At 59.6% G+C, this 23,543-nt stretch overlaps 2 protein-coding genes across 11 annotated transcripts in view; one reads left to right on the forward strand and one right to left on the reverse strand.

The window, feature by feature from the left end:
* Positions 1-54: 54 nt before the first annotated feature.
* On the forward strand, positions 55-4,536 carry TMEM258 (transmembrane protein 258). Its single transcript, XM_002721019.5, has 4 exons — positions 55-191; positions 2,802-2,911; positions 3,418-3,553; positions 4,427-4,536. The coding sequence occupies exons 1-3, from the start codon at positions 189-191 to the stop codon at positions 3,542-3,544; spliced, it is 240 nt and encodes a 79-aa protein (XP_002721065.1). The 5' UTR covers positions 55-188; the 3' UTR covers positions 3,545-3,553; positions 4,427-4,536.
* Positions 4,537-5,131: 595 nt separating this feature from the next.
* MYRF (myelin regulatory factor) overlaps positions 5,132-23,543 on the reverse strand; it is a 31,413-nt gene continuing 13,001 nt past the window's right edge. For 4 of the 10 annotated variants that reach the window (XM_070069653.1, XM_070069645.1, XM_070069621.1 and 1 more), the window contains 24 exons: positions 22,357-22,418; positions 21,195-21,474; positions 20,096-20,346; positions 19,895-20,018; positions 18,145-18,340; positions 17,007-17,083; positions 16,782-16,892; positions 16,380-16,470; positions 15,810-16,010; positions 15,470-15,581; positions 14,952-15,061; positions 14,161-14,321; positions 14,015-14,087; positions 13,659-13,747; positions 13,024-13,092; positions 12,539-12,619; positions 12,290-12,378; positions 11,999-12,190; positions 11,494-11,745; positions 9,826-9,913; positions 9,530-9,604; positions 9,114-9,219; positions 7,759-7,833; positions 5,132-7,570 (listed from right to left, as the gene is read on the reverse strand). In XM_070069653.1, coding sequence (XP_069925754.1) covers positions 7,490-7,570; positions 7,759-7,833; positions 9,114-9,219; positions 9,530-9,604; positions 9,826-9,913; positions 11,494-11,745; positions 11,999-12,190; positions 12,290-12,378; positions 12,539-12,619; positions 13,024-13,092; positions 13,659-13,747; positions 14,015-14,087; positions 14,161-14,321; positions 14,952-15,061; positions 15,470-15,581; positions 15,810-16,010; positions 16,380-16,470; positions 16,782-16,892; positions 17,007-17,083; positions 18,145-18,340; positions 19,895-20,018; positions 20,096-20,346; positions 21,195-21,474; positions 22,357-22,418 — 3,046 coding nt within the window. In that variant the 3' untranslated portion in view covers positions 5,132-7,489. The remainder of the gene's footprint in view (positions 7,571-7,758; positions 7,834-9,113; positions 9,220-9,529; positions 9,605-9,825; positions 9,914-11,493; positions 11,746-11,998; positions 12,191-12,289; positions 12,379-12,538; positions 12,620-13,023; positions 13,093-13,658; positions 13,748-14,014; positions 14,088-14,160; positions 14,322-14,951; positions 15,062-15,469; positions 15,582-15,809; positions 16,011-16,379; positions 16,471-16,781; positions 16,893-17,006; positions 17,084-18,144; positions 18,341-19,894; positions 20,019-20,095; positions 20,347-21,194; positions 21,475-22,356; positions 22,419-23,543) is intronic. The other 6 variants (XM_070069649.1, XM_070069623.1, XM_070069652.1 and 3 more) reach the window with 4 other exon arrangements.

A 23,543-nucleotide genomic window follows, 5' to 3' on the forward strand; every position in this document is an offset into this window, starting at 1 on the left:
GCTCCAGGAGTAGGGTACTACATCAGGCCCCACAGATCCCAGCTCCGAGCACACCTGAAACTAAAAGACTACAAGTCCCACAATGCCATTCGCACGAGAGCACTTCCTCTTCCGGACGAACAAGGCGCCTGCTCCTGCCGACGTGTTCTTCCGGTGGCGGAGTGGCGACTTAGGCTGTGCCCGGCAAAATGGTGAGAGGGATGAGGGGAGTTCTGAGCAGGGCGGAGAGCACGGCTCGGGGTCTGATTCACACCGCGTACTTTCGCGGAGGTCTCAAGTCCAAGATTCAGATGTTGGAGCGCTCCTGGGGCCCCGGTTTGAGCTGAGGGGCGAGGAAGGACTTGCCATGGACTCCGTAGGCTGAGATGTAGCCCCGCTGGGCTTCAGCTCCTGCTGTTTATAAAGGGTGAGGGGTGTGAGGTGCACTTTGAGTACCCTGGAACTTGTGTGTGTGTTCCCTGTGATCTCTAGAAAGTTCTTCCCCCGCCTTGTACTCATCCCACAAGGCCCTGGCCAGTGTCTGGACTCTCACGGGCACTTGGTCCCCTTCTCTTGGGAGCGCCCCCAGCCTCTGCACAGACCTCTTGCCACGTTTCTTGGCCGCCTTTGTTTTCTGCCACGCCTCCTAGTGACCACCATCTGACGCGCCTCTAGCTCTGGGTGATGTCTATTAGCCTTTGTATTCCCGGTGCCCAACACAGGGCCCGTAATTGGAGGCTGGATAAATAGCCGCGATTGTCTTCATCGTTCTTAGGGGGGTGAGGGGGACATAATTGTTTACTGAATTCAATTCCAGTATCTCTTGGAACAATGGGGTCAGTTTACTTCTCCCGAGTTGTTATGTTCTGGATTTTAGAAGCGTTGGCTTAGTGGGTGACAATGGAAGTGAACATTTGTACAAAACTTGACGTGTGTAGCCTCTTTCACAGGCATTATCTCATCATCTTCCTTGCAACCTTAGGAAGGAAACAAACACCTATTGAACAGCTACTGTATGTGGGGCACTAAACTAGATGGTGGACATGCATCAGCTTTCTTAAATCATACAGCAACTCTGTGTCAGATAGATATTATTTTTTTAAAAGATTTTATTTATTTGAGACACAGAGTTGCAGACAGAGGGAGAGACAGAAAGATCTTCCATCCACTGGTTCACTCCCCAAATGGCCACAACTTTCAGAACTGGGCCAAACCAAAGCCAGGACCCAGGAGCTTCTTCCTGGTTTCCCACGTGGGTGCAAGGGCCCAAGTACTTGGGCCATCTTCTACCACTTTCTCAGGCCATAGCAGAGAGCTGGATCGGAAGAGGAGCAGCCGGGACACGAACAGGTGTCCAAATGGGATGCCAGTGCTGCAGGCAGACACTTAGCCCACTCACTGTGCTACAGTGCGGGCCCCAAATAGATGTTATTGTAACCACTTCACCAAGACTCAGATTACTTGTTGGAGCCAGAATTCTAACTGTTTTCTTTTGCTTATGGGTCCTGAGAATCCATAAACGTGTAGTGGGAGGAATTCTCCATTAGAAATTGAGATTAGGTACCAGTCCAGGTCCGTGCCTTGTAGCAGGGATCCCCAGCTTGGTGTCTGTAGGCATACATCCACAAAGCTCTGAAGTTTGTAAGAAAACTTTTTCTCTATGTGATTTTTCTCCCAGACAGGAAGTATATCTTTCACTACGTTTCATAGTGGCCATTGGTGTCGGAAAATGCTAAGGATGTTTGAGCTGCAGCCTGTTACCTTCTGTGTCTCAGCCTCTAAGCTACCCTTCTTGTCCCATATTGAAAAGTGCCACTTTGGTGTTTTGGTTTTTAATGCTTATTTTAAAGGCGGAGTGACAGAGAGGGTCAGAGAGAGAGAGAGAGCTTCCATCTGCAGGCTCATTCTCCAAGTAGCCATGATGGCCGGGGCTGGGCCAGGCCAAAGCCAGAAGCCCAGAACTTCATCTTGGTCAACCATGTGAGTGGCAGGGGCCCAAGTACTTGGGTCATCTTTTGCTGCTTTCCCAGACCCATTAGCAGAGAGCTGGATCAGAAGTAGAGCAGCTGGGTTGTGGCGTTTGTGGGTACAGCTTTTGCCTGCAAACCCAGCATCCCACATGGGCCCTGGTTTTTATCCCGGCTGCTCTGCTTCCAATCCAGCTCTTTGCTAATGGCCTGGGAAAGGCAGCGGAAGATGACCCAAGTGCTTGGACCCCTGCCACCCATGTAGGAGACCTGCCTGGCTTTGGCCTGGCTCAACTCTGGGCATTGCAGCCACTTGGAAAGTAAACCAGTGGGTGAAAACCTTTGTCTGCCTCTCCCTCTGCAACTCTTTCAAATAAATTAATTAATTTTTAAAAAGGAAGAAGAAGTGGAGCAGCCAGGACTCAAACCGGCACTCTGATGTGGAATACTGGTGTCTCAGGTAGCAGCTTAACCTACTGTGCTACATTGCCACCCTACCACTTCAGTTTTAAGATATATAGTCCACTCTCTCTGTAAGTTCCACATCCAGGTTTCAGCCAACCATGGATCAGAAACATTCAAAAGAAAAAATTGCATTTGTACTGAACACATAGTTTTTTATATCATAGTCCCTAAATGATGCAGTATAACAACTATTTACATAGCATTTATATTGAATTAGGTATCATAAGTAATCTAGTGACGACTTAAAGTGTACAGGAGGATGCGCATTGGTTATGTGCAGATACTGTGCCATTTTCCATCAGGGACTGAGCGTCTGTGGGTAACCCCTCAGTGTCCCCAGGTTGGACTCATGGGATTCCATGATGGCTGTATTCTCACGTCCTCCCCTAGGAGCTCGAGGCCATGAGCAGATACACCAGCCCAGTGAACCCAGCCGTCTTCCCTCATCTGACCGTTGTGCTTTTGGCCATTGGCATGTTCTTCACCGCCTGGTTCTTCGTGTATCCTTTCACTGAGTGGGCCAGAACTCAGGACATGGGAAGCTGAGGGAGAAACCGCGGTGGATTCGTGCACCCTACCAGTTTTGCGTATGTGGTTGGGGATGGGAGAAGATGAGGAGAGCAAGGCTCATGATGTCCAGGGAAAGTTGTGGCCTTATTTTCCAGGTTCAGGTGAGTTTGGTTTGCTTGTCAGATGTCTAAGACAGTGAGCAGAAGGTCCCAACTGGAGCGGAGGCTGGGGATGGGAGAACTAACGTTGGAGAGGTGGTATAAGTGGGGTGTACTCATGTCAGGAAGCCTGAGGGCCAGCCCTCGCTCCACCACAGGTGAGCTGTATGACCTCGGGCCAGTCACCTAACCTCTGGGTCTCATTTCTTAAGTGGTGGAGAGTGACATGGAGCGTCAGAGTGGAGGCATCTCTTGGGCCCTCTGCCTGCCACACTGAGCCGGCCAGGCTCCCTGCACTCTGCAGTCTATCTCTGCTTCTCCTTAACAGCTGTGCCCAGCTACGAGGTCACGTCCACCAAGTACACTCGGGACATCTACAAAGAGCTCCTCATCTCCTTGGTGGCCTCGCTCTTCATGGGCTTTGGAGTCCTCTTCCTCCTGCTGTGGGTTGGCATCTATGTCTGAGCTCCAAGGGTAAGAGCTGACAGGGTGGGATGCTGGAGCCTCCGACAGTCTAGAGAAGCTCCCCACATCCACATCAGTGGGACCCTTGGGCCAGACTCCTTGGCTAATGGAGGCAACCTCTGGACAGGGACATGAGATACGTGTGCCTCTTTCCTGCCCCACGTGGGGAATTGGCCATGTGGGACAGACTTTGTCAGCTGAGTTCTCCAGACTGCCCAAGACCTCAGTTTGGCTTTGGGATGTGGATGCAGGCTTCCTGTGGTCTTCCCTTTTCACTCTTAAAAGTCATATACATGGCCGGCGCTGTGGCTCACTAGGCTAATCCTCCGCCTTGTGGCGCCGGCACACCAGGTTCTAGTCCCGGTCGGGGCGCCGGATTCTGTCCCGGTTGCCCCTCTTCCAGGCCAGCTCTCTGCTGTGGCCCGGGAGTGCAGTGGAGGATGGCCCAAGTGCTTGGGCCCTGCACCCATGGGAGACCAGGAGAAGCACCTGGCTCCTGCCATCGGATCAGTGCGGTGCGCCTGCTGCAGCGCGCCAGCCGCGGCGGCCATTGGAGGGTGAACCAACAGCAAAGGAAGACCTTTCTCCCTGTCTCTCTCTCTCACTGTCCACTCTGCCTGTCAAAAAATAAAAAAAAATAAAATAAAAAGTCATATCAAGTGACTTGCGGAAGGTGCTGGGAAGCGGGCTTCCTGGAAGGGATCAGGGCCTGGGCCTTGAAACTCCTGCAGATAATCCTCCCGCCAGGTCATGGAGAATCGGCTCCGGAGGCTCATCCGTAAAGGATTGTGCTTGTTGGTCCCTGCCCTAGGCGCAGGGCTTCAGGGAGAAGAGGTGGAAAGAACAGTCTTTGGTCTCATTTGGATATCCCTCCCCTTTCAGGTACCAGCCAGGCGGCTTCCCGGAACCTCCATTTTTGTAAAAATGTTTTTCTTTTTTACTGTTGCTGGAAGCGTCCCACCTGCTCTCACAATAAAAGCAGATGTGTGACAGTCCTGTCCAGTGCCCATTCTATGGGAGTAGGGGTGATACTGGGACCCACATGACTTCCCGGTCCCACTCTACTGTTTCTTGCCTGCCTATAGCATAGTTTCTGCTGCTGGGGCTGAGGGTTATAATGTGCCAGGGGTATCTTGTCATTAGAGTTTAACCTGTGGACAGGAAGGGTCTGGGTCTCTACCCCCTTCTGTGGTTTCTAGAACAGACTTCCTAGGGACCCATAGCAGTCAGTCCTGGACCCATATAAGTCAGTTCTGCCCTGGGCCAATCCTTTCTCTGGGCTGGGTGCCTTCACCGGGTTCAGCTTGTTCCCCAAGAAGGCTTTTGGCTGGATAGCTATTTTTAACTCAGGTGGGTGGCAGTTAAGGGGTGGGCAAAGGAGGTATGGCCAAGGGAGGAGCTGCTGAGTCCTTTCCCAGCCCTTGTAAGACACTAAGCAGGATAAGGGACACAAAGCACCCATCTGGCTCACAGGCTGGGGACTCCAGACTTTTTAGGAAGGACTTCCAAGTTCCAGTCGGTCCCAGTCCCATGGGTGACTCCCTCTTCAACCAGGACAACCTCCAGAATCAGGGAGGCAAGCTCAGATACAAAGCAGCATTTATACATTTATTTATATATGTATATTTACTCCAGAAGAAGAGAACCGATCAGGAGACCAGAAGTGAGCAGACCTGGGGCTGCTGTCCTCTGCCCACCTCAGAGTCAGAGAGGGTGCATGATAAATATGCGTCACAGCTCAGGGAGGGGAACTGGGGGTTAACTGGGAGGGCGCTCTATGCACATGCAGGCTTCTAAGGGGCAGGGTGTGGTGGGGGTTTGCACGGGAGGCCCTATATACAGCTTGAAGCTAGGGGGAGATTAGCCCAGTGGCTACAGGAACAAACAAAGAGGAGGGAAGGGAGGGACGGCCTGCTGAACCCAGGGAGGGCAGGGCGGGCCAGGCAGCCAGCCTCCAGCAGGTGGCCCACTAGCTGTCCCTGAAGCCCTTTACCTCGGGCTGAAGGCAACTTTGGTCCAGGGTTGACCCCCTCAAGCAGCTTGGAGTCCCAGCAACTTGTACTGAGGACCCCTCACCAGGCACAGAACAGAGCCAGCTGCTAACAGGATAAGGGCTACGCTGTGTCCAAGTGGGCTCCAGAGGGCAGAGGAGGGTCACTTTCCAGTTAAAGACTGAGGGGCCGCAGTCCGAGAATATACCTCCCCCCGCTGAAGAAGCCCCAGATTCCTATTACAAAGGATAGGACTTGGCAGTTTTAAGGCATTATAAGGAGGGGCCCTCCAGTGGGAGGGGGGAGAGCAGAGGAGTCCTAACCCACCCCTACCCCCACCCCTAGCACAGCATGTGGAGTCACACAATTCCTATTTCACAAGTAGGGAGTGAGCCAACGGGGGTGGGCTCGGAAGCAAGATAACCCTGCTGTCCCCTCACGCCCTGGTATTTCCCTGTCCCACGGGTAAGTGCTTTGTGATCCACGGCAGAAGGGAGCCTGTGGTTCATTGGTTTCTTCAAGAACAGTCTCCATTCAGAGCTATGAGTGAGAGGTGGCGTGGAGGCAAGGCCTGGTTCTCAAAGAGGTGGCAGAATACCAAGGGCAAGGACGGAATTCCCTTTCCTAGTTCTGAGTCCATGGCAGACACAGCTGAATGACTGCCTCACCCCTTCCATGGGCTTGGATGTGGCCTCCGAGTGCCCTAGGCACCACTAGGAAACATTACGTTGGCACTTGGGATAAAGCAGCTTCCCTAACCGAAGCCCACCCCTCCACTCCTGGAAGGGGTGGACAGAGATGGGGTCTGCCGAGCAGGTGTCCCTCCAGCTTAGCTCCCAAGTGCAGCAAGTGAGCCTTTGATGTGGAGAGACAAGGCCACCAGAAGACAGAGTGGAGAGACCGGCGTTGGCAGTTGGGAGTGACATGGGTGTCTCAGGCTCTGAGCCCAGGCCCTATCTTAGCTAGTGTCACCCCAGGGCTGTGACCCACTCTGGGCTTTCCAGCTCCATGCTTCTGCTCCTTCCTGCCCTGGCTTAAGTGCATTTAGTAATCACTTCATTAACAACAGCAAGAGCTTTTGCATCCGCCCACCAGCCAAGCCCAGCCTGCTGCCTGCAGGGATGCCTGCTCCTCTGCTCGGACGATGGGGCCGCTGACACCACTGTTCTGGAAGCTCCCATGAGCACAGGCCATCTGGGGGATCACGTGGAACTTCCCCTTCCAGTATACCCCAGGTTCAAGGGTCCAAGGCTTACCTGGCCTACCGACCCCTCTGGCTCAGACCTGCGGACAGCTTCGTCAGGCACTGAGTAGACGTAAGGCACAGAAGTCTCTCTCCAACCTGTCCGGGGCTGGGCTTGGCTGCCAAGCTCTCCCAGGAAGACACCTCCTGGGCCACACTTGAAGCTTAGAAGTCCAAGTCCAGCGTAACAGTCAAACCCCAAAAAGTCCACTGCCAAGCCATCCCCCAGGGAGCAGCTTTGAGGCTGAGAGCTGTCTGGCCCCCCTTCACCTATGGGTGTCCCAGCCAAGTCTCAGGGCTGGATCCCAGCCCCTGGCTGATCTCAAAAGTAGGTAGGTCCTCTCCAAGAGGGGTAGCTCCCGGTCTCAAAAGGGAAGGCAGGGGAGGGTGGGCTCTGGACAAATTAGGGTCACAGGCTTCCCCTTGCCTCCAGGACATCTAAAGCCAGCCCTGCAACCACTGTACTAGACAGACGTGACTGGGCCCTGTCCTGGCCCAGGAAGTCTCTCCGGCTCCCTCTGTGCTGGGTGAGGGATGACAGCAGGAACAGCAACTCCAGTGTGAGGACTTCCAGTTTCACTAGTCCCGGAGGGCCAGTGAGCAGCAGAGAGCTGGCCAGCAGCAGGCTCCAGTGTAACACCATTGCATCCAGTGTGGGAGGGGTGCCCAGGACCCCTGGTCCCTGGCATGGTGCTGCCCCTGGAGGACAGCTCAATCACACAGGCGGTAGAAGTGGAAGTAGTAGTCTGTGGCTGGCTGGACGAGGGCCTCCGAGCTGCAGTTGGCCTGACCCTGGGTGGAAGCGCAGTGAGAATCGTTGAGGTGGCTCTGAAGGGACAGGACAGGTGGCACACCCCTGCTGACATCCTTGACACTGTGCCCCAACCCCAGCCATGTACTCTGCCCCTACTTCCCTAAGCCCCACATGGCAGATTAAGGTGCCTGGCCACGCACAGGGGATGGTGGGTACCCGAGCTCACCAGCAGTGCCACCCGGAAGTGGTAGGTGAATTCACGGAAGGACAGGATGGTTACTGGCCACTGGTGTGAGGTGCCCTGAGGGAAGAAGGGAGAAGGGTCAGCACAGCACTCGCCCCTGTCCCAACCAGTACCCCTCACACCATGGCTGTCGCAGCCCTGAGGCCCTGCAGTGTGTTTCATGAAAGAAGGCAGAGAGCTCCAGAGAGAGCTGGCAGGCAGCATGTTCTGCTGTGGGGAACAGTGGCAGCTACATTCTGCAGACTCTGTCCCTACAAGTCCACAGCACCTCTACCCGGTGCTACCTGCCCTGTCCCACTGTTACCTCCCACCCACCGCTCCCGGCACATCGAAGTATCCGACTCCCTCCTCACTACCATCCAGTGAAATGATGCTGCTATTGTTCTCACCTTGGAGATCAGGAAACTGAGTCATGTGCCTAAAAATCACAATGGCAGAGCTAAGCTTCAAACCCAGGCCTGCATGGCTCTCTCCCTCACAGGGTAGCACGAGGCCCAGCTGTAGGCAGCTCCCCCATCTCTCACCCGAGGCTTTGCCTGAGCCTAATCCAATGAGCATCTAGCTGGGACACTGTGGGACACTGTCTCCTTTGGGACACTCAGTTACTCCCTCCCCCAATCAAAGTACTGTCTGCACCTCCTTTCTCTGACTCTAGGGAGTGCATTTTGGGAAGTTGAAGCCTGTGTTCATCCCACTGGTGTCTCCCATATCTGGGAGCACAGAGCTTGAAACAGGAAGCCCCAATAACTATTTGTTGACTAAACACTCCTTCCCTTCACTTGCCAGTCTTCTCCCATGGCCTCTCAGGCCCAAGGAGAAGCTGGTCTATTGGCCCCAGGATAGTCCTAACTTCTGGTTGTCCACATGGCCAGCAAGGAGCTGGATGGTGACAGGGCCCTACCCTCAGTTCCAGGCATGGAGCCCGAGAGCTCTTCTAAGACTGAAGATCTAACTGTGCCACTTCCCCAATCTGAGCAGGAGGTGTAGGTCCCTTCTTGCCACAGCAGGCCCCAACCATTCCACCTCCCTGACTCGCAGCCCTCCCTGCCCCAGGCTCCCAGGAAGTCCGCCCATCTCCATCATGGCACTCAACCCAGCTTAGTCCTTGCCGAACTTGCATCCCCAGGGCGCCATCACTGCACACACCGGAGATGCTTGGTAGAGAGTGGAATGAATGAGCACGGGCAGGTATGGCAAGGCCCAGCCCCCCAAGTATCCCCTGTGGGGATGCCTTCTCTCCAACTCCTGGCTCCCCCATCACTTGTTCATGGGTCCAGCTGTGCCCGGGAAAGGGGAGCTCAAGAGCCTGCCTGGCCCATACCTTCCCAGCCCCCTACCTGGGTATCCTGGTGGGAGTGGAGACTCTCCAGGAAGCCCCCCTCATCGCAGGGCTCCTCCTTTGACGTCAGGCTGCACAGCACCACAGACACGGGGGAGGAGGAGCTGGGGAAAAGGCCCAGTTAGCAGGAAAGTGGGGATCCTAAGTCTCTCAGTCCCACCCCTGAAACAAGCCACTGGAAAACAGGCCTAATAACCAAGGTCCTAGGAGGGCCAAACCCTTCCCATATACCATTGCATATGCTCCTACAGCCTGCGAGGTCATCTCAGCCAGTTCACCACACACAGACAATGGGGTCAGCACTCCACCCCCGCCCCACACCCCAGGTCGTCCAGGTCCTGCTCAGGCTGTCCTGAGGCTCTGCGGGGGCTTCTCCGTGGCTCCCACCCCCCCCCCCCCCCCGCCGGCACTTACTTCATCTGCAGGGTCAGGCTGAGGTGCAGCGGGGTGCTGCTGCTGATGGGGATGTGGTAGGTGAAGTTTCCAGGCCTGAAGGGGCGAAACCGCCACCTCAGCCCCAGACCACCCTGTCGAAGCATCTCCCTCTGACTCCTCACCCCTAGCTAGTCCCTGGGACCCTTCAGAGGCCTGGAAAGGGGCTGCCCTGCCGTGTGTGGGAGGCCCCTCCCCAAGGGGGGCAAGATTGGGGCACCTATGTTCGTGTCACCTGAGGGAACCCCCCGGGGGGTAAGGGACAACGGACAACCCACCTGCACGCGTCCCCTGGAGCACAGTACTGGGAAGTGATGGGCATCGAATTCTCCAGCACCTGGATGGAGGTCAGGGAAGGCACTGGGTCTGCAAGGAGAAAGGCTGTTGGGCAGGGAGGTGCCAGGCAGGACACCGATGAGCAGCAGTCCGGTCTTCCCTAGCCAGATCTGGCTCACTCATGCCTCAGTGTGACTAAGCTTTGGGGTATTTCCAGGCTCCCACAAATGGCCAGGGTCACACTGCACCCCTTCCCCAGCAGCTCCTTGTTCCCATGGGCCTGAGGTCTGCCTCCTGCACAGAACCAGGGCACCCAGAAGCCGGGACCCAACTTCCAGATCCCTTGCAGTGGGTGCAGGAGCCACTCAGAGGCCTCCCTTCCTGACCACACATCTCTTCCCAGCTCTGGGTTCAGGATGTTCCTCAGTAGCCTGGAACCTGCCATGGCAGAGTGCTCACAAGTCAGGGCTCTGCCCGACCCAGAGAGCCCACCTCCCAACATTCCTCGGCCCGCAGCCTGCACTGGATGATCCCATCAGCCTGGCTGGCTGGCTAAGGGGTGGCACTGAGGTGTGATGGGCAGCTGGGAGGGGGAGGGACAAAGCTCGCTTGTTCATCCTGGTTCACCTGCAGGCTCACTGTTGCCTGATCCTTCCACTAAGGAAGGGAGAAAGCACGGAACAGGCTGCTGAACACATGCTGGGCCCAGTTTTGAACTCTGAGGCACAACCCAGGGACACAGGATTCCAGCAGGATGCAGAACACCCTGGCAGCCAGGGACACGTGTCCTTCCCACTTCCCTTCTGGGCAAACCTAAATGTCTTTCACAGACTCAGTTCCAGTGTCACCTCCTGCAGGGACGCCTCCCTCAGTCACCTCGCCAGGCCCAGAGCTGCCTGCCTGTCCTCTTGGAGCCTTGTCACACGGCGGTGTTGTCCTCTGCAAGCGCGCGGAGGGCAGGGGCATGGCTGTCTCCCTCACCCCATGCCCTGCACAGAGCCAGCCCCAGAGCAGCACCCCAGGGAACAGCTGCCTGGGGAGCATCCATCCCTTGAGGTTTCCCTACCACCTGCAACTTCAATCTCTGCAAGTCTCCGTTTCCAAGGTTATTTATGCTTTAAGCCACAAAACCCATCATAGGAAAGTTGCTGAGGAGGCGCAGAGCTGCCTGAGAGAAGCTCACAAGGCTCCTAGCCTCTCCTTGGATCTCCGGGGCAGCCCAAGGGGCACCTGGGAGGAACGGATTCTGGAGACCTCTGCAATAGAAGGTTCTCTAGCTTTGTTAAAACCCAAGGCAAGAGATGGGAGAAGTGCAGGGAGCCCTGTACAGCACCTTTCTCTTCCTGGCGTGACCAAGGAGCTAGGCTCAACAGGCAGACCTGACGTGAAATCCCAGCACGGCTGCTGTGGGCTGCAGGACCCGGGCAAGTCTCTGCACCTAAACCTCTGCTGTTTCCTCATATCAGCAGCGTCCTTGCTGCAGGGTTGTGAGGATTACAGGATCCGATTATGAGGCTCCTGGCCAAATCCTGACACTTAGGATGTGCTCTGCAGGTGTCTGTTGACTGACAGTTCTGCACCCACGCAGCCATGTGACTGGGCTGAAAAGGGCCCTGGATGACGAGCTTTGCTGGGCTGTGTGGGGAGCTGTCAGGTGCAAGATAAAGTACCTGGCTGGCCCTGGGCCCGAGTGGGCTGGGCAGGACCCAGGCTGGGCTCGGGAGCCCCTCGGCGGGCCCGACCATGGAAATCAAGACTGGGGCTGTTCTTGGCTTTGCCCTGGCTCCCAGGGAAGGGGACGGCAGGGCTGGCCACAGGCTCCACACTCTTGGGATGCTTGGAATGGCCAATGCCATTGGCTGAAAGGCCCCAGGACTTGGCTCTGATGTTGGTGACGGGCAGCAGGGCCACCTGGCTAGGGCCTGTGGATAGAAGCAGGGACAGGCTGTAAAGGGGGGTTGCTGCCTCCTGTCTGGCAGTCCCCGGGGTCCCCTGGACTCTGAGTGAACCCCATCAGTCTCCTGGTCCCCCTCGGCGTGACTCCCCAGTCTATCTCCAGAGCCTCACTCTGGGCTTTAGGAGACCCTCCCACCAGTAGGTCTTGGGGTCCTTTTTCTGGACTCAGATAACTCCTCCTATCCCCCAACCCAAGCCCTGTCTCTGAGGTAACCATACCTGAATGGTTGGTGGTGGGGCTGGGACTGGGGCTGAGGCCATGGCCAGGGTTAAAGCTGGGGCCGAGACTAGGGTGTATGGGAGGGCTGGGGGTGGGTGAGGAGCAGCAGACGACAGGGCAGGGGTGGCTGGAGCACAGGTCCAGGGTACGGATGGTGGGTCCTGGGGTGGAGCTGGTCAGGCCCGTGGTAACTGAAAGAGGGAGACTGTGTGAGCTGGAGGGGAACAGCAGAGCCCCGCACCACAGCGTCTCCCCTGCTCCACGCCCCCAGACCTGCCCCAGGCACACACCCAGCAACAAAGAGGGCACGTCTGGTGGTAGCCCAGTGGTCACGGGGGACTGTCGGAGCTGAGTGGTCCCAAAGCTCTGGCTGGACCTGCTGGGGAAGGATGGGCTGAGCTCAGAAGGACTGAGGGGCTCAGAAGGGGGAGGCTTGGGGGGTCTGGAGAAGCAGGAGGGGCAGGAGGAGGTGGAGAGGGAAGGTGGAAAGGAGGCAGGCAGAAGGGGAGCAGGAGCCAGCGAGGGAGGGGCAGACGTACCATGGGCACATGGCCTCACTCCCCCCAGGGTGCTGGGGCCGGAGCAGGGCCAGGAGACAGGAAGTAGACACGGCAAAAGAGCTAAGGGCAGCAGAGAGGCAAGGGGCAGACAGGCCCAGGGGAGGAGAGAGAGAAGACACAGTCAGAAGTGACCCCAGAAGCTGGGAGTGATAGTGGGCACACAGCCCAGGTCTTGCCCTGGCCCTCCTCCCTTCTTCCCCCACGCCCGTTCCAACCCCGGGCCCCTCAAATGAGCCCCGACTCCCAGAGGCCCAGTTACCTGGAGGAACACTGAGGGGGGCAGAAAGAGACATCAGTGTCAGCAGGGCCTGGGAACAGCTGCCCACCCTCCGGGGGCCCCTCCTACCCATCCTATCATGCTCCTGGCAGGCTGAACCCCTTCAGAGGACACAGCCTCCCTGGCTCCTCAACAAAGCCCACCTGGCCTGGCAGCCTGCTCAGTAGCCAGGCCCCCAGGGACATACCCATCAGTATCTACCAGGTCCTCCTCGGTGCGCAGGCTCAGCACGTACAGTGTGGACATGGATACCACGCTGGGAGCCACAGAGAAGGGTCCGTTAGAGCTGGCTCATTGTCCTTGCCGTTTCTCTTGCCCCAGGGGCTGGGCTCCCAGGTGGTACTTGCAAATAGGCTGAGGCACAGTGGGTTAAACCTGCAGTGCCAGCATCCCATATGGGTGCCGGTTCAAGTCCTGGCTGCTCTACTTCCAATCCAGCTCCCTGCTAATGCTCCTGGGAAAGCAGCAGAGGATGGCCCACGTGCTTGGGCCCCTGTACCCACGTGGGAGAACTAGAAGAAGCTCCCAACTTTGGCTGGCCTAGCCCCAGCCCATATGGCCATTTGAAGAGTGAACCAGAGGATGGAAGACATCTCCCACCCCCCACCCCCACTTACTCTACCTTTCAAATAAATAAATAAATCTTTAAAAATAAAATGTGCCTCCCCAGCCCCAGGAGGAGGAGACAGAAGCAGGCAGTCCCTGAGACCTCAGCCGCTTGCTCTCCCAAGCCGCGTCTTCCTCTCCCCCAAGCCCTGGGGTCCACGGACAGCTAGCCCCACCGCACAGCTCAGCTCCCGCAGGGCCAGGGGAACCAGTCACCTGAAGGCCATGACCACCACCAGAGCAATGATGGTTCCTTGCAGAAAGCGCTGGCTGATGCAGGCCTGGTCTGGGACCATGGACGATGACTAAGGAGAAAAAGAGAAAGATGCAGAGGGAGGCAGACTCGGGGAGCTCGCGGTCCTATCCACTGTGCACTCTGCGGGAGGGGGGAGTGCTCACAGCCCCATGCCCCCCTCCCCTGGGTGGGGCTGGGGCAGAGGGAGAGGCAGGAGAGTCTGGGAGGACGTTAGGGCCAGCAGAGGGGAGCACCTGGAGTCAGTGAGGCTGCAGAGGCGGGAGCCGGCAAGGGGAAGACCCGGGTCCAACCTGTCCCCACCCCTGCCCACCCTCACCTTGCTGGCCACCTTGGGAGGCCTCTTCTTGTGGGGGACACTGCCTGCCCGGCTGAACTGACTCCCTGCATGGCTGCAGCCAGAGAGCCAGGGTTAGGGCTGCCTCTGGGAAAAGGGCCTCCCCCTCCCCCACCCCACACCCCCACCTGAAGGCGCCCGAGCTGCCAGTGGACTTGAGGCTGTCAAGCCGCCGCAGTTTGGCCAGCTTGTGGCTCCAGCGCTCCAGCTCGTCGATGCGCGTCTCCAGGTTGTCCGTCAGCTTGCACAGCTCCTTCACAGCACCCACGTTCTCCATGAAGATGCGCTCCTGCCACAGGCATGGGCCAGCCTTGAGGGCACGCTCAGTCCCGGGAGCCCCAGGGACCCCAGGCTGCGGGCCACCAGGGAGCAGGAGGGGAGCCCCTGTGTCCACAGCCACCTGGAGCCCATCTCCTCCAGCCAAGTTTCTGCTCCTGCAGACCCCTGCACCTGCTTCCAAGCACAGCCTCACCTCGGCACCTTTGCCTGACCGCTGTCCTCATGGCTCCCCCCCAGACCTGCCCCTCTGATGACCACAGTGTCTCAGACCTCACTGAGGTGACAGCATGTTACACGTCCCCTTGGTGCCAGGTAAGTTGCAAACCTCATCCTCGCAACACGTTCGAACCCTGGCACACGCACATGAGGATGCTTTCGCAGTTCTATTTCTCTCCTCTGATGGAGGCGAGAGGCTGAGGGAAGGTGTCCTGACCTTGCTCACACAGCCTGCAGTGGCCAGATCCCACCTTTGATTCACCCCCTCTGCTGTGGGATGGGGAGGGGGCTCTGGAGACAGCGGGAGGAGACAGGCTGCTCCCGCCCTCCGTGCTGCAGTGCCCAGGTCGCCACAGGGGAGATGAAGCCCCAGCGGGCATGCCCCTTTGCAGCTTGGGCCGTGCAGCTCCCCTGCCCCACAGACCTTGTTCACGACCAAGAAGTTCTCTATGGTGTTTCCGTTGGCGAAGACCATGTCCCCCGTGTCCTTCACGGCCTCGGGCAGAATCTCCTTCACCTCCTGGGCGATGACGCCTGGGGAGGGACAAATCAGGGGTGTGTGGGGAGAGGGGCAGGCTTGGAGCAGGCGGGGAAATCTGGGTTCCAAGGCAGGAGCAGGGAAGTCCCAGCCCCAAGTGCACGCCAGGCGGCAGCTCTAGGGCTCCGGGTGTGCCACCCCAGGAGGAAGGGGCCTCTTCATCGGGGATATGAGGCAGGATTCTTCCAGGGGGCCGAGGGTGAGCTTCTGGGGACCAGGGAGGCGCGGATTTCTAGGGGCCAAGGGACAGGATTCCCAAGGACGAGGACAGAGCTTCAACAGTCAAGGGGAGAGGGTTCTGGGAGTAGGAACACAAACTCGCCACAGCACCAGGGCCAGCGAGGTCACTGAGGCCCAAGGTTATGAGGTTCCCGGACCCCACTCTGTGCCAGGCCAGCCCCTACCCGTCTCAGGCGCGGTGGCCTCGATGCCCGCGCTGGCAGCGAACTCGGGCTTGTATCTGTAGTGCACCAGGCGCATACGCGAGATTCTCTTCAGCTGCTCGGTGGTGTCCACCTGCGGGATAGCCAGGGCCCAGACTTAAGCTTCCTCTGCTGCGGCCGCCAGAGCCCCCGGAGCCCAGGAGGCCGGCAGCCCGGGGAGGCAGTGTGGAGGGGAACACCCCGCTGCTAGGGTCGCCAACATCCCCTTCCTCCTGCCCCGGCAGCCCCACCTTCCCGCCGTGCCCCGCCCACAAGCCCCGCCCCTGCCTGCAGCCTCTCAGCCCCATAGCCCCGCCCTCACCTCCTGCACGTGCTCCTTGGCGCGCAGGTCTGATGGGTGCATGAGGGAGCCCATGACCTTGACATTGCCGTGTACAACCAGCGCCTCGTCGGGACGATCGGTGTTGATGCCCACGCGGCCGTGGTGGAAGACGGTGTCGGGCACTTGCGCCCGCTGCCATAGCACGTCGCTGTCGCTCTCAAATTGGCCTGGGTTGGAGGCCTAGGGGAATTGGGGCTGGCTCAGGCCGGAGAGTGGGATCTGCAGGGCCCTAGGAAAGCTGTCCCCGTGGTTCAGCCGGGGCTCCTCACCCCACTCTGAACAACTTAAACTGTCCTGTCTGTTGTGACAACTGTTAGTCACTTGCGGGATCCCAGAAGGCGATGAGGTGCTATCCACCTCCTTGCTGTACTGTGAAGGAGATGCTGTGGCCCAGAGAGGGCGGCTGCCTCGCACGAGGCAACACAGCCGGCCCCCGGCAGGATCTGCGCTCCGGCTCCTGACTCCCCAGCACCCCTGTGTTTCTCCTGGGTGCTGTTTCGTGCAGCCCCGGGCAGGACTCTGTACCCACGAGGAGGAGGTGGTCCTCACCCGCACGATGATGCGTTCTGAGATCTGGGCAGCCAGCGTGTAGTTCTGATTCTGTGCGTGGGCCTGGAGAGCCACCACCAGCATGAAGTACCTGGGACACACAAGGGGTCTCAGAGGTGCCCAGCGTCCTGCCCTGGCTGCCCCTGCCCCCGGCCACCCTTCCTGGGCCAGCATGTATAGCTCCCCATTGTCATCTCAGCCCCTCCCTACACAGCAGGGACCCGAGCCTCCACCAGGGGGCAGAAATCCTCAGGGCCCACAGCACTGGCCCCCACAGCACTGGCCCCCACTCTTCCGTGAGTTAAGGACTCTGACCCTCAGCTGCCTCATCTGTGAAATGGGCCAGGCTGCGGGTGCTGTGCCGGGCATGCTCCCCAGGGGGTGCCTTCCTGCCCTGCTCACCTCTGGTCAGGGTTGGGCTTGCCTTTCTTGCGCATGTTGTTGGCCGTGGTCTCGCTGAAGTGCAGCCGCCCCACAGTCACCTTCGTGACCTGCTCAGGGGGCAGAGTGACCCTGCAGAGGAGGGGCATGGTGCTCAGGGGGCAGGGAGGGGCACCTGTGTGTCCGAGCCCCGCAGTCCCCTCCTGGGGGTGGGCGTGGGGGCCCTGGCGGGAACCAGACACTCACGTGACAGGGTTGAAGGGCCGCTTGCTGCGGTCTGACTGCGACTGCTCAATGTTGATGGACTGGTTCAGGGCCTCCAGCTGGCGAGGACAGAGCCCAGTTGCACCTCAGGGTGTCACCCCTGCCACTCCCAGTCCTACCCTCCGCCGCCTCTCAGCCCACTCCCCACAAACTCAAGCAGCTTCTCCTATAGAGCTGCCCCCCAAACACACCCTCCCTCCCCACCTCGAGCAAATACATGGCTTCCACATCCCCCTCCGAGTGCACGGCTCTCCTGGCTTCTGCACAGGGATGCAAACAAGGCACACTAGACGCCCCCTATACCACACAAACACCCTCTCAACCCCCATCCTCCCGCACTCCCACCACTGCAGCCAGCCCCACCCACACCCCAGCACACCCACTCACACTCAGCACACACCCGGCCCAGCTGCCTCTAGGAGGGCAGCCCTGTGGGGTCAGCCAGGAGGGGATGTGTTGGGGTACTGGGAGGGTGTCCCCAGGAGAGGGAAGGTGGGGGTGGGGACAGAGAATGGGCTGAGAGGCTGCAGCACAGCAAGTGGCCAGGCTGGAGCGAAAGGCTGGGTTCCAGGTCCCTGTGGGCTCAACTTAGACGCCAGGGCTATACTGGGAGAGCCCTGGGTGGGGGTCTCTGAACAACAGAGTGCCATGAACCCCAAGTCTCAGGTGGGGCAGGAGTTGGGGCCAGAGTGGAAGCTGCAGTGGACATTCAGGTAAGGAGGGCAATGACCTGGGCCACGGGAGAGGCAGCAGGGAGGCGAAGAGGGGACAGCACAGCCAGGTGCACAATAATAGGGGCAAGAAGACGCCGGCACCCAGGACCCTGGCACCCTGTCCCCTGAGGAAGGAGCCCAGGGGAGGGGCAAGCTGCAGGGAGTTTAGTTTGGGAATGGGAGCTGAGGCAGCCAATCACAGAGACAGGAGATGGGTCTTGTCTGGGGATGTCGGCCTGGGGGACGCGAGGCAGAGAGGGACACAGAACAAGAGGCAGGAGCGAGCTGGGGAGCCAGAGCTTTAGGGGCGCAGCCACAGGAAAGTGCAGCCACTGAAGGCTTTCAATGCCAGCCCCCAGCCCCAGCCTGGCCCCCGGGCCTCCCTCCCCACCCAGCCCCAGACCTGCCTTGACGCCGTGCAGCTTCAGGTAGAAGCAGTCGAGGGGCTTGAGGCCTTCGGGCGTCTTGACGTACTTGGGTTCCCCCAGCATGCCTATGTACACCGTAACCTGGAAGTGGTTCTTCTTCTGACACACAAAGGCATCGTCGCCCACCGAGAAGTTGAAGCCCTTGTCAGCATCCACGCGGTACGTGAGCATAGGCCTGCGGGACAGGTGGGGACAGTCACCTGGAGCCCCCAGGCCAGGCCTGCGTCCCAGTCAGGCTTCTACCCTGGACCCCACACCCTCAAACCGCATGGGGCTGCCCCCACAGCCCAGGAACAGCCGGGTCTGCCAAGTCCTTGGCCAATGTCCTGTCCTCCACGTGCCTGGGGCCACTGCCCTGCCCTGGTCATGGGGATCATAGGGCAAGACCCTGGAGGCCACCAAGGGGACTCCTCAGGAGGGGGCTTGGCGGCCCCTCACCACACTTGGCTCCATCCCAGAACAATGTCTGAAGCCCCCTTCCTCCGTCCCGGTCGGGGCAAGAGGGGCCAGGTCTGCAGAGTCTCACCCTGCCTGACAGCCGGTTGCCTTGGAAACGGTGGAACCAGGCGCCGGCTCTGCCGCACACCCAGCCTCTGCCCACCAGCTTGCTCAGGGCCCCCAAATACTCTCATCCTGACTCCTCCTGTCTGCCCAGGTAGGGAGAGGGGAGTCCTGCGCTTGCTCCTCACTCAGCCTGTTTGCCCAACTGTTGATGGGGTCAGTGTCCCAAGCCTGGCCCCTTTGGGACCTCCAGATGGCAGCAAAGAGGGCACTCACTGGCCGGTGGCTGAGTCCACCCTCTCCCAGACTCCCAAGCACGCATGGTGCCTGCCCTGGGCAAGCTGGGCAAGGGCAATGCTTCCAACTCGTGGGAAGAAGCATTCAGGGACTTCAGGAAGGCCTGGGCTCTCCACCTCCTTGCCCCATGAGGCTCAGGCCACCCGCCAGACCTAGCAAAGCACCCAGGAGTGCCCAGGCCATACTGCAGGCCTCAGCTGCCAGCTTCCTGGCCTTGGGACCTGCAGTGGCAGGGTTGGCCCAGGAGTATAGAGGTGGGAGTAGGAGGTTCCTGTCCGGGTTCAGCCCCACACCCAGGCAGGACCTCACAGGACCCTTCGGCCACCCCAGCTGGTGGCTAAGAACCCCACCCAGCCTGGGACGCCTGACTCCAGGAGGCCAGACTCACCGGCTGTGAGTCGGCCCAAGCCCCAGCCACCTTGCCCACAATGGACAACGTCCAAAGTGATCGAGGGGAGTCGCCCTTCACCGGCCTGGGCTTCTGGGGGAGCAGGGGGTGGTGCCCACAGGGCTCCTGGCCTGCGGCCTGGGAAGCTGAATCCATATGGGTTTAGAGGGAGGGCTAGGAATGCCCAGGCAGCCTATGACCCAGTCCTCCCCCACCCCTCCTCCCTCCTGCAGGGAGAGGGCTGCTGGAAGGGCCCGCTTACACTCAACTTCCTGCTACCTTCCTGGAATGCAGGAGGAGGGGGAGGAGGAGGGACAGGAGGAGCCAGCGAACACCCCTCCACCCACTTCTCCTTGACTTGGCGCCCGCGGCCCCTCCCTGGCAGACACAACCTTCTTAGGGAGGCCTGGGGCTGGCCCAATACCCAGGATGCCCGAGCCTGTTTGCTCTCCTGTAAAATGGGCCTGTCTTGGACCCAGTGTGCTCCCAGGCCTGCTCTAGGATCTCAACAGGGAGAGGTGACCAGTGGCAAGCGTCACTCACAGCTCCTTGTAGTTGGCATCATACAATGTTGCCCATTTGTTCTGCTGATGCGGTTGCCACTTGATGGACTGGTAGTTGGGGTCCAGGTAAGAGCCACTGAGGCTGTCATTGTCCTGCAGAAGACCTAGAGAGAAGGAATGCCCATGCGGACCCTCGCCCTGGGCCCCCCGCCCCACCTGGAAGGGCTGGCCAGCCATATACCTGGTGAGGGTGCACCCGGTGGGTGCCAAGGTGGAGTCTGGACCCGGGCGATGCTGAGGGGCAAGGAGCCAGGGCCAGGTGAAAGCGGACCCTGGGGAGGCCAAGGTGGGGACGGGGCTCTTGCGGGGTGCGGGGGCAGGGCTGTCACAGTGCCAGGCTCCTGCTTGATCATCCCATTCAGCATCTGGGCATTGAGGGTGTTGGGAGGCGATTCAGAGTGTTTCCTCTTCTTGGAGGGGTGGGTGGGGAGCCTGGGGAGACACACAGGTACACCGTGGGGGCTGGCTTCCCCTGAGCCCTCTCCCACTGAGCAGTCACACAACGCTCACCTCTGCACCCAGTGTTGGCTGGTTACGCGCAGGCCAGAGCACATGTCCCACAGGAAGCGCTCAGGCTGTGCCTCCTCCCCTCCCCCAAGCTCCCCCATCATCAGTGCTGCCGATCTCCGCTGTCTACACTCTTCCCTGACCCCCCAGACAGTGGCGCTCTGGAGGGCAGGAGCCACCTCTCCATCAGGCCCAGCAAAGGGCCCAGCAGGTGTCTGCACAATCCATAAGCCGGTCCCATCCTTGTTGTGTCAATGTCAGTGTCACCCCATAGTGGGTTTCTATGGACAGCAGCCTCGGTGGGTCAGAAACAAGCCACAGACAGACTAGGCTACCAAAGGTGGGGCAGGACTGCCTCCTTGGGGGGCCGACTGCACCCCTTCCCCTTCTGGTTTACAAGATGCTTTGACAGAATCTCTCCTTGAACTCCACTGTGCATGGAACCAGGTAAAACGACAGGTGGAGTCAGGTGGCCCCTACAGAAGCCAGGGCCTCCTCTAGATAGCCGCAAGTCACTGGCGGCAGTTACAAAGACCACCCTTGGTTCCAGTCCTAGCTCTGCCCCTCCCTAGTTCCACTGTCTTAGCAATCCACTTCCCTCTCTCGAGACCTCAGTTTATCAGACTGTGCCCACCAGATAATTAGCTGAGGCCATAAACCCCCCAGGGCACATGACCCCCCCATCCTCTATGTAGAGCTTTCTGCCCCAGCCCCCCCATCTCCTGCCCCCATCCCATCTCCCCAGCCTCGGGAAGCGGCAGCCCAGGTCTTACTCAGCTCCATGCTGCTGCAGCAGCTGGTGCAGCACCTGGGACTGCTGGGGGTGGTGGAGATCCGTGGGCACCAGCCCCTGCCCCATGGCAGCATACGGGGGGATCGGGGGTTCAGCCTTCATGTACAGGTCCCGCTGCAGGACAGGGTAGTGAGGTGGAGGTGGCGGGGGTGGCGGGGGGCCTGGCAGGTGAGCTGGAGGTGGGGGTGGGTGCTCCAGGCGGGAGGGCACTCCCACATGGCACAGGGTCTCGGGGGTTATCGTCCGCAGGAGATGGGGGTCTGTGGGAGAGATGGGGGCAGGCGTCAGAGACCAACCTCACTCAGGTTCTTGGGCACCCATGCCCTTTAAGCAGGGTATCCTGTTCCCACCCCTCCTGAGCCAAACCAGGGGCTGCCCTCCCATCTACCCAGGTGGGAGTGAGGTTGGGCAGCTGAGGGTAGCCACCAGGGGTCTGGGCAGGGAAGCGAGACTCTGTCCAGAGGTAGGGGGCCCTTCGTCCCACACCAGCTAGCTCCTTCCCACAGGCCTCCCTGTGCGGGTCTTCAGTCTTAAGGTACCCCAACCCCCCTCCTCTGGACGTCAGAAACCCCCAGTCCCGACAGAGCCCAGCTGGCCCTCCTCCCTCCAGCAGCCCCTCTACCAGGCTCCCAGGGGCCAGCCCCCCAGTCGGAGGGGGGAGGCCCTAGCTCCCTTTGTTCCCCAGGAGGCATTCCAGGCGTGTTTTTGGTAAGATAAACAGAACTCCTGACCCTTGGGGCTGTGGGGAGCTGGCGGCATGGCCATTCTGCTCTTGGCCACTTGGGGGCCGTGGCACCCCTGAGCAGCCCCCTAAGGCGAGGTGGGCAGGGCTGCGCCCACGGCCCTCCCCAGCCGTCCACTTACCGCCGAAGGGCGCGTCCATGATGGCGCAGGCGGGCAGGCGGGTGGCATCACCGGCAGGGACACTTGCTCAGAGGCAGGGCCAGGCTCGCCACCCGCCCGCCCGTAGGGAACAATAGCCAGCGCAGGGAGTATTTGACCAGCGATAATCTAGCCCGTTGGGCAGCCGCTGGCCCCCTCCCTCCCTCCCTCCCTCCCTCTCTCCCTCCCTCCTCCCGATAAGGCCGCCCCAACCACTTGCCCAAACCCCAGAGGGGGAGGGCGGTGCCCGCCGGACTCACCATTCACCTGCTGGGGGGAGTAGGCCTCAGAGCCCGAGTCTGGGGGAGAGTCTGGCAGGGTGCTGTGGAGCCAGGGGAAGGGGCTGTTGGTGGCTCCTCTGCCAGGGAGGGTCCCTGAGACCCCCCAGGCACTGAGGAATGGAGATCCCCTCCCATCCACTCTCGGGGGGCATGTCTCTGAACCATCCACCTTGGGGGGCCCATCAGGGTCTGGACTGTGGCTGCACAGGAGCCTCTGTATCTACTGGGCATTTGGGGGCCAGAAACCAAGCCCCCTGGTGATGGCATTGGGATCCAAGGACCCTCCTCCCAGACCGGAAGCCCAGGCCTGCTCCTCCCCTCCTGTACCCACCGAAGCCCCACACTTTCCTGGGAATGTGGGACCCTGGGGGTGCTGGAGCCTGGGGGGTTCAGCCGGTCACTGGGGGGCTGCCCTGCCAGAGGCAGGTGTGGGCTGGGCGGGGAGCCAGCTCTGCCAGGCCTGGGGTTATTTTTTCCTTGCAAGTTTCGTTTTATCAGTGGTTCAGGAGAAAGAACAAACTCAACCCCAAGAGGTCAACACGTCCTGCGTGAACCCTGCTCGCCCAGCGAGGGGTGGGGGAGGGGTGGACACACCGGGAAACCAGCCCTCTGGCCATCCTGGTCCCTGTGAGGCCACCTGAGCTGTCAGGGACACAGTCCCAGCGCATCCCCAGGCAAGCCGCACACACCCACAGAGCCACAAATCCGGCCCTCCCCAGATTGTGTGAGGACAACACCGACAGGCGGACGGGGCCACCACTCCTCACCACAGCCTCGGGCCTGCCCCACTCCAGGCCTTCTCCTGCCTGCTCTCTGCACTTCCCTGATAATGGCCTTGGGTTTCTCGAAGGGATCAAGGTCTTCTCACCCCTCTCTCTCCAGTCCCTGCAATCAAAGTCTGCAGAACTGTGTTCTTTCCTCATAAACGCCTCTCACTTCTCACCATCCCTCCGTCTGCAGAGCCACTGATTAAGATCTCTCCCAGCCAGGCGGCTGGGGCCCTGGCAGTAGGGACGTGTCTGTCCTGGGTGTCATCCACCGCAGGGGCCTCCTCCCTGAGCGGCTCTGGACAAGCCCCTTTCTCCCTGAGCCTCGGGGTGCCCCGGGGGCGGCTCCTGGAGAAGGCTGCCGCACTCACACACAGAGGCGAGTGGCATAGCAGTGGC

This window comes from Oryctolagus cuniculus, chromosome 1, assembly GCF_964237555.1.
Source record: "Oryctolagus cuniculus chromosome 1, mOryCun1.1, whole genome shotgun sequence".
In the NCBI taxonomy this organism is placed as follows: domain Eukaryota; kingdom Metazoa; phylum Chordata; class Mammalia; order Lagomorpha; family Leporidae; genus Oryctolagus; species Oryctolagus cuniculus.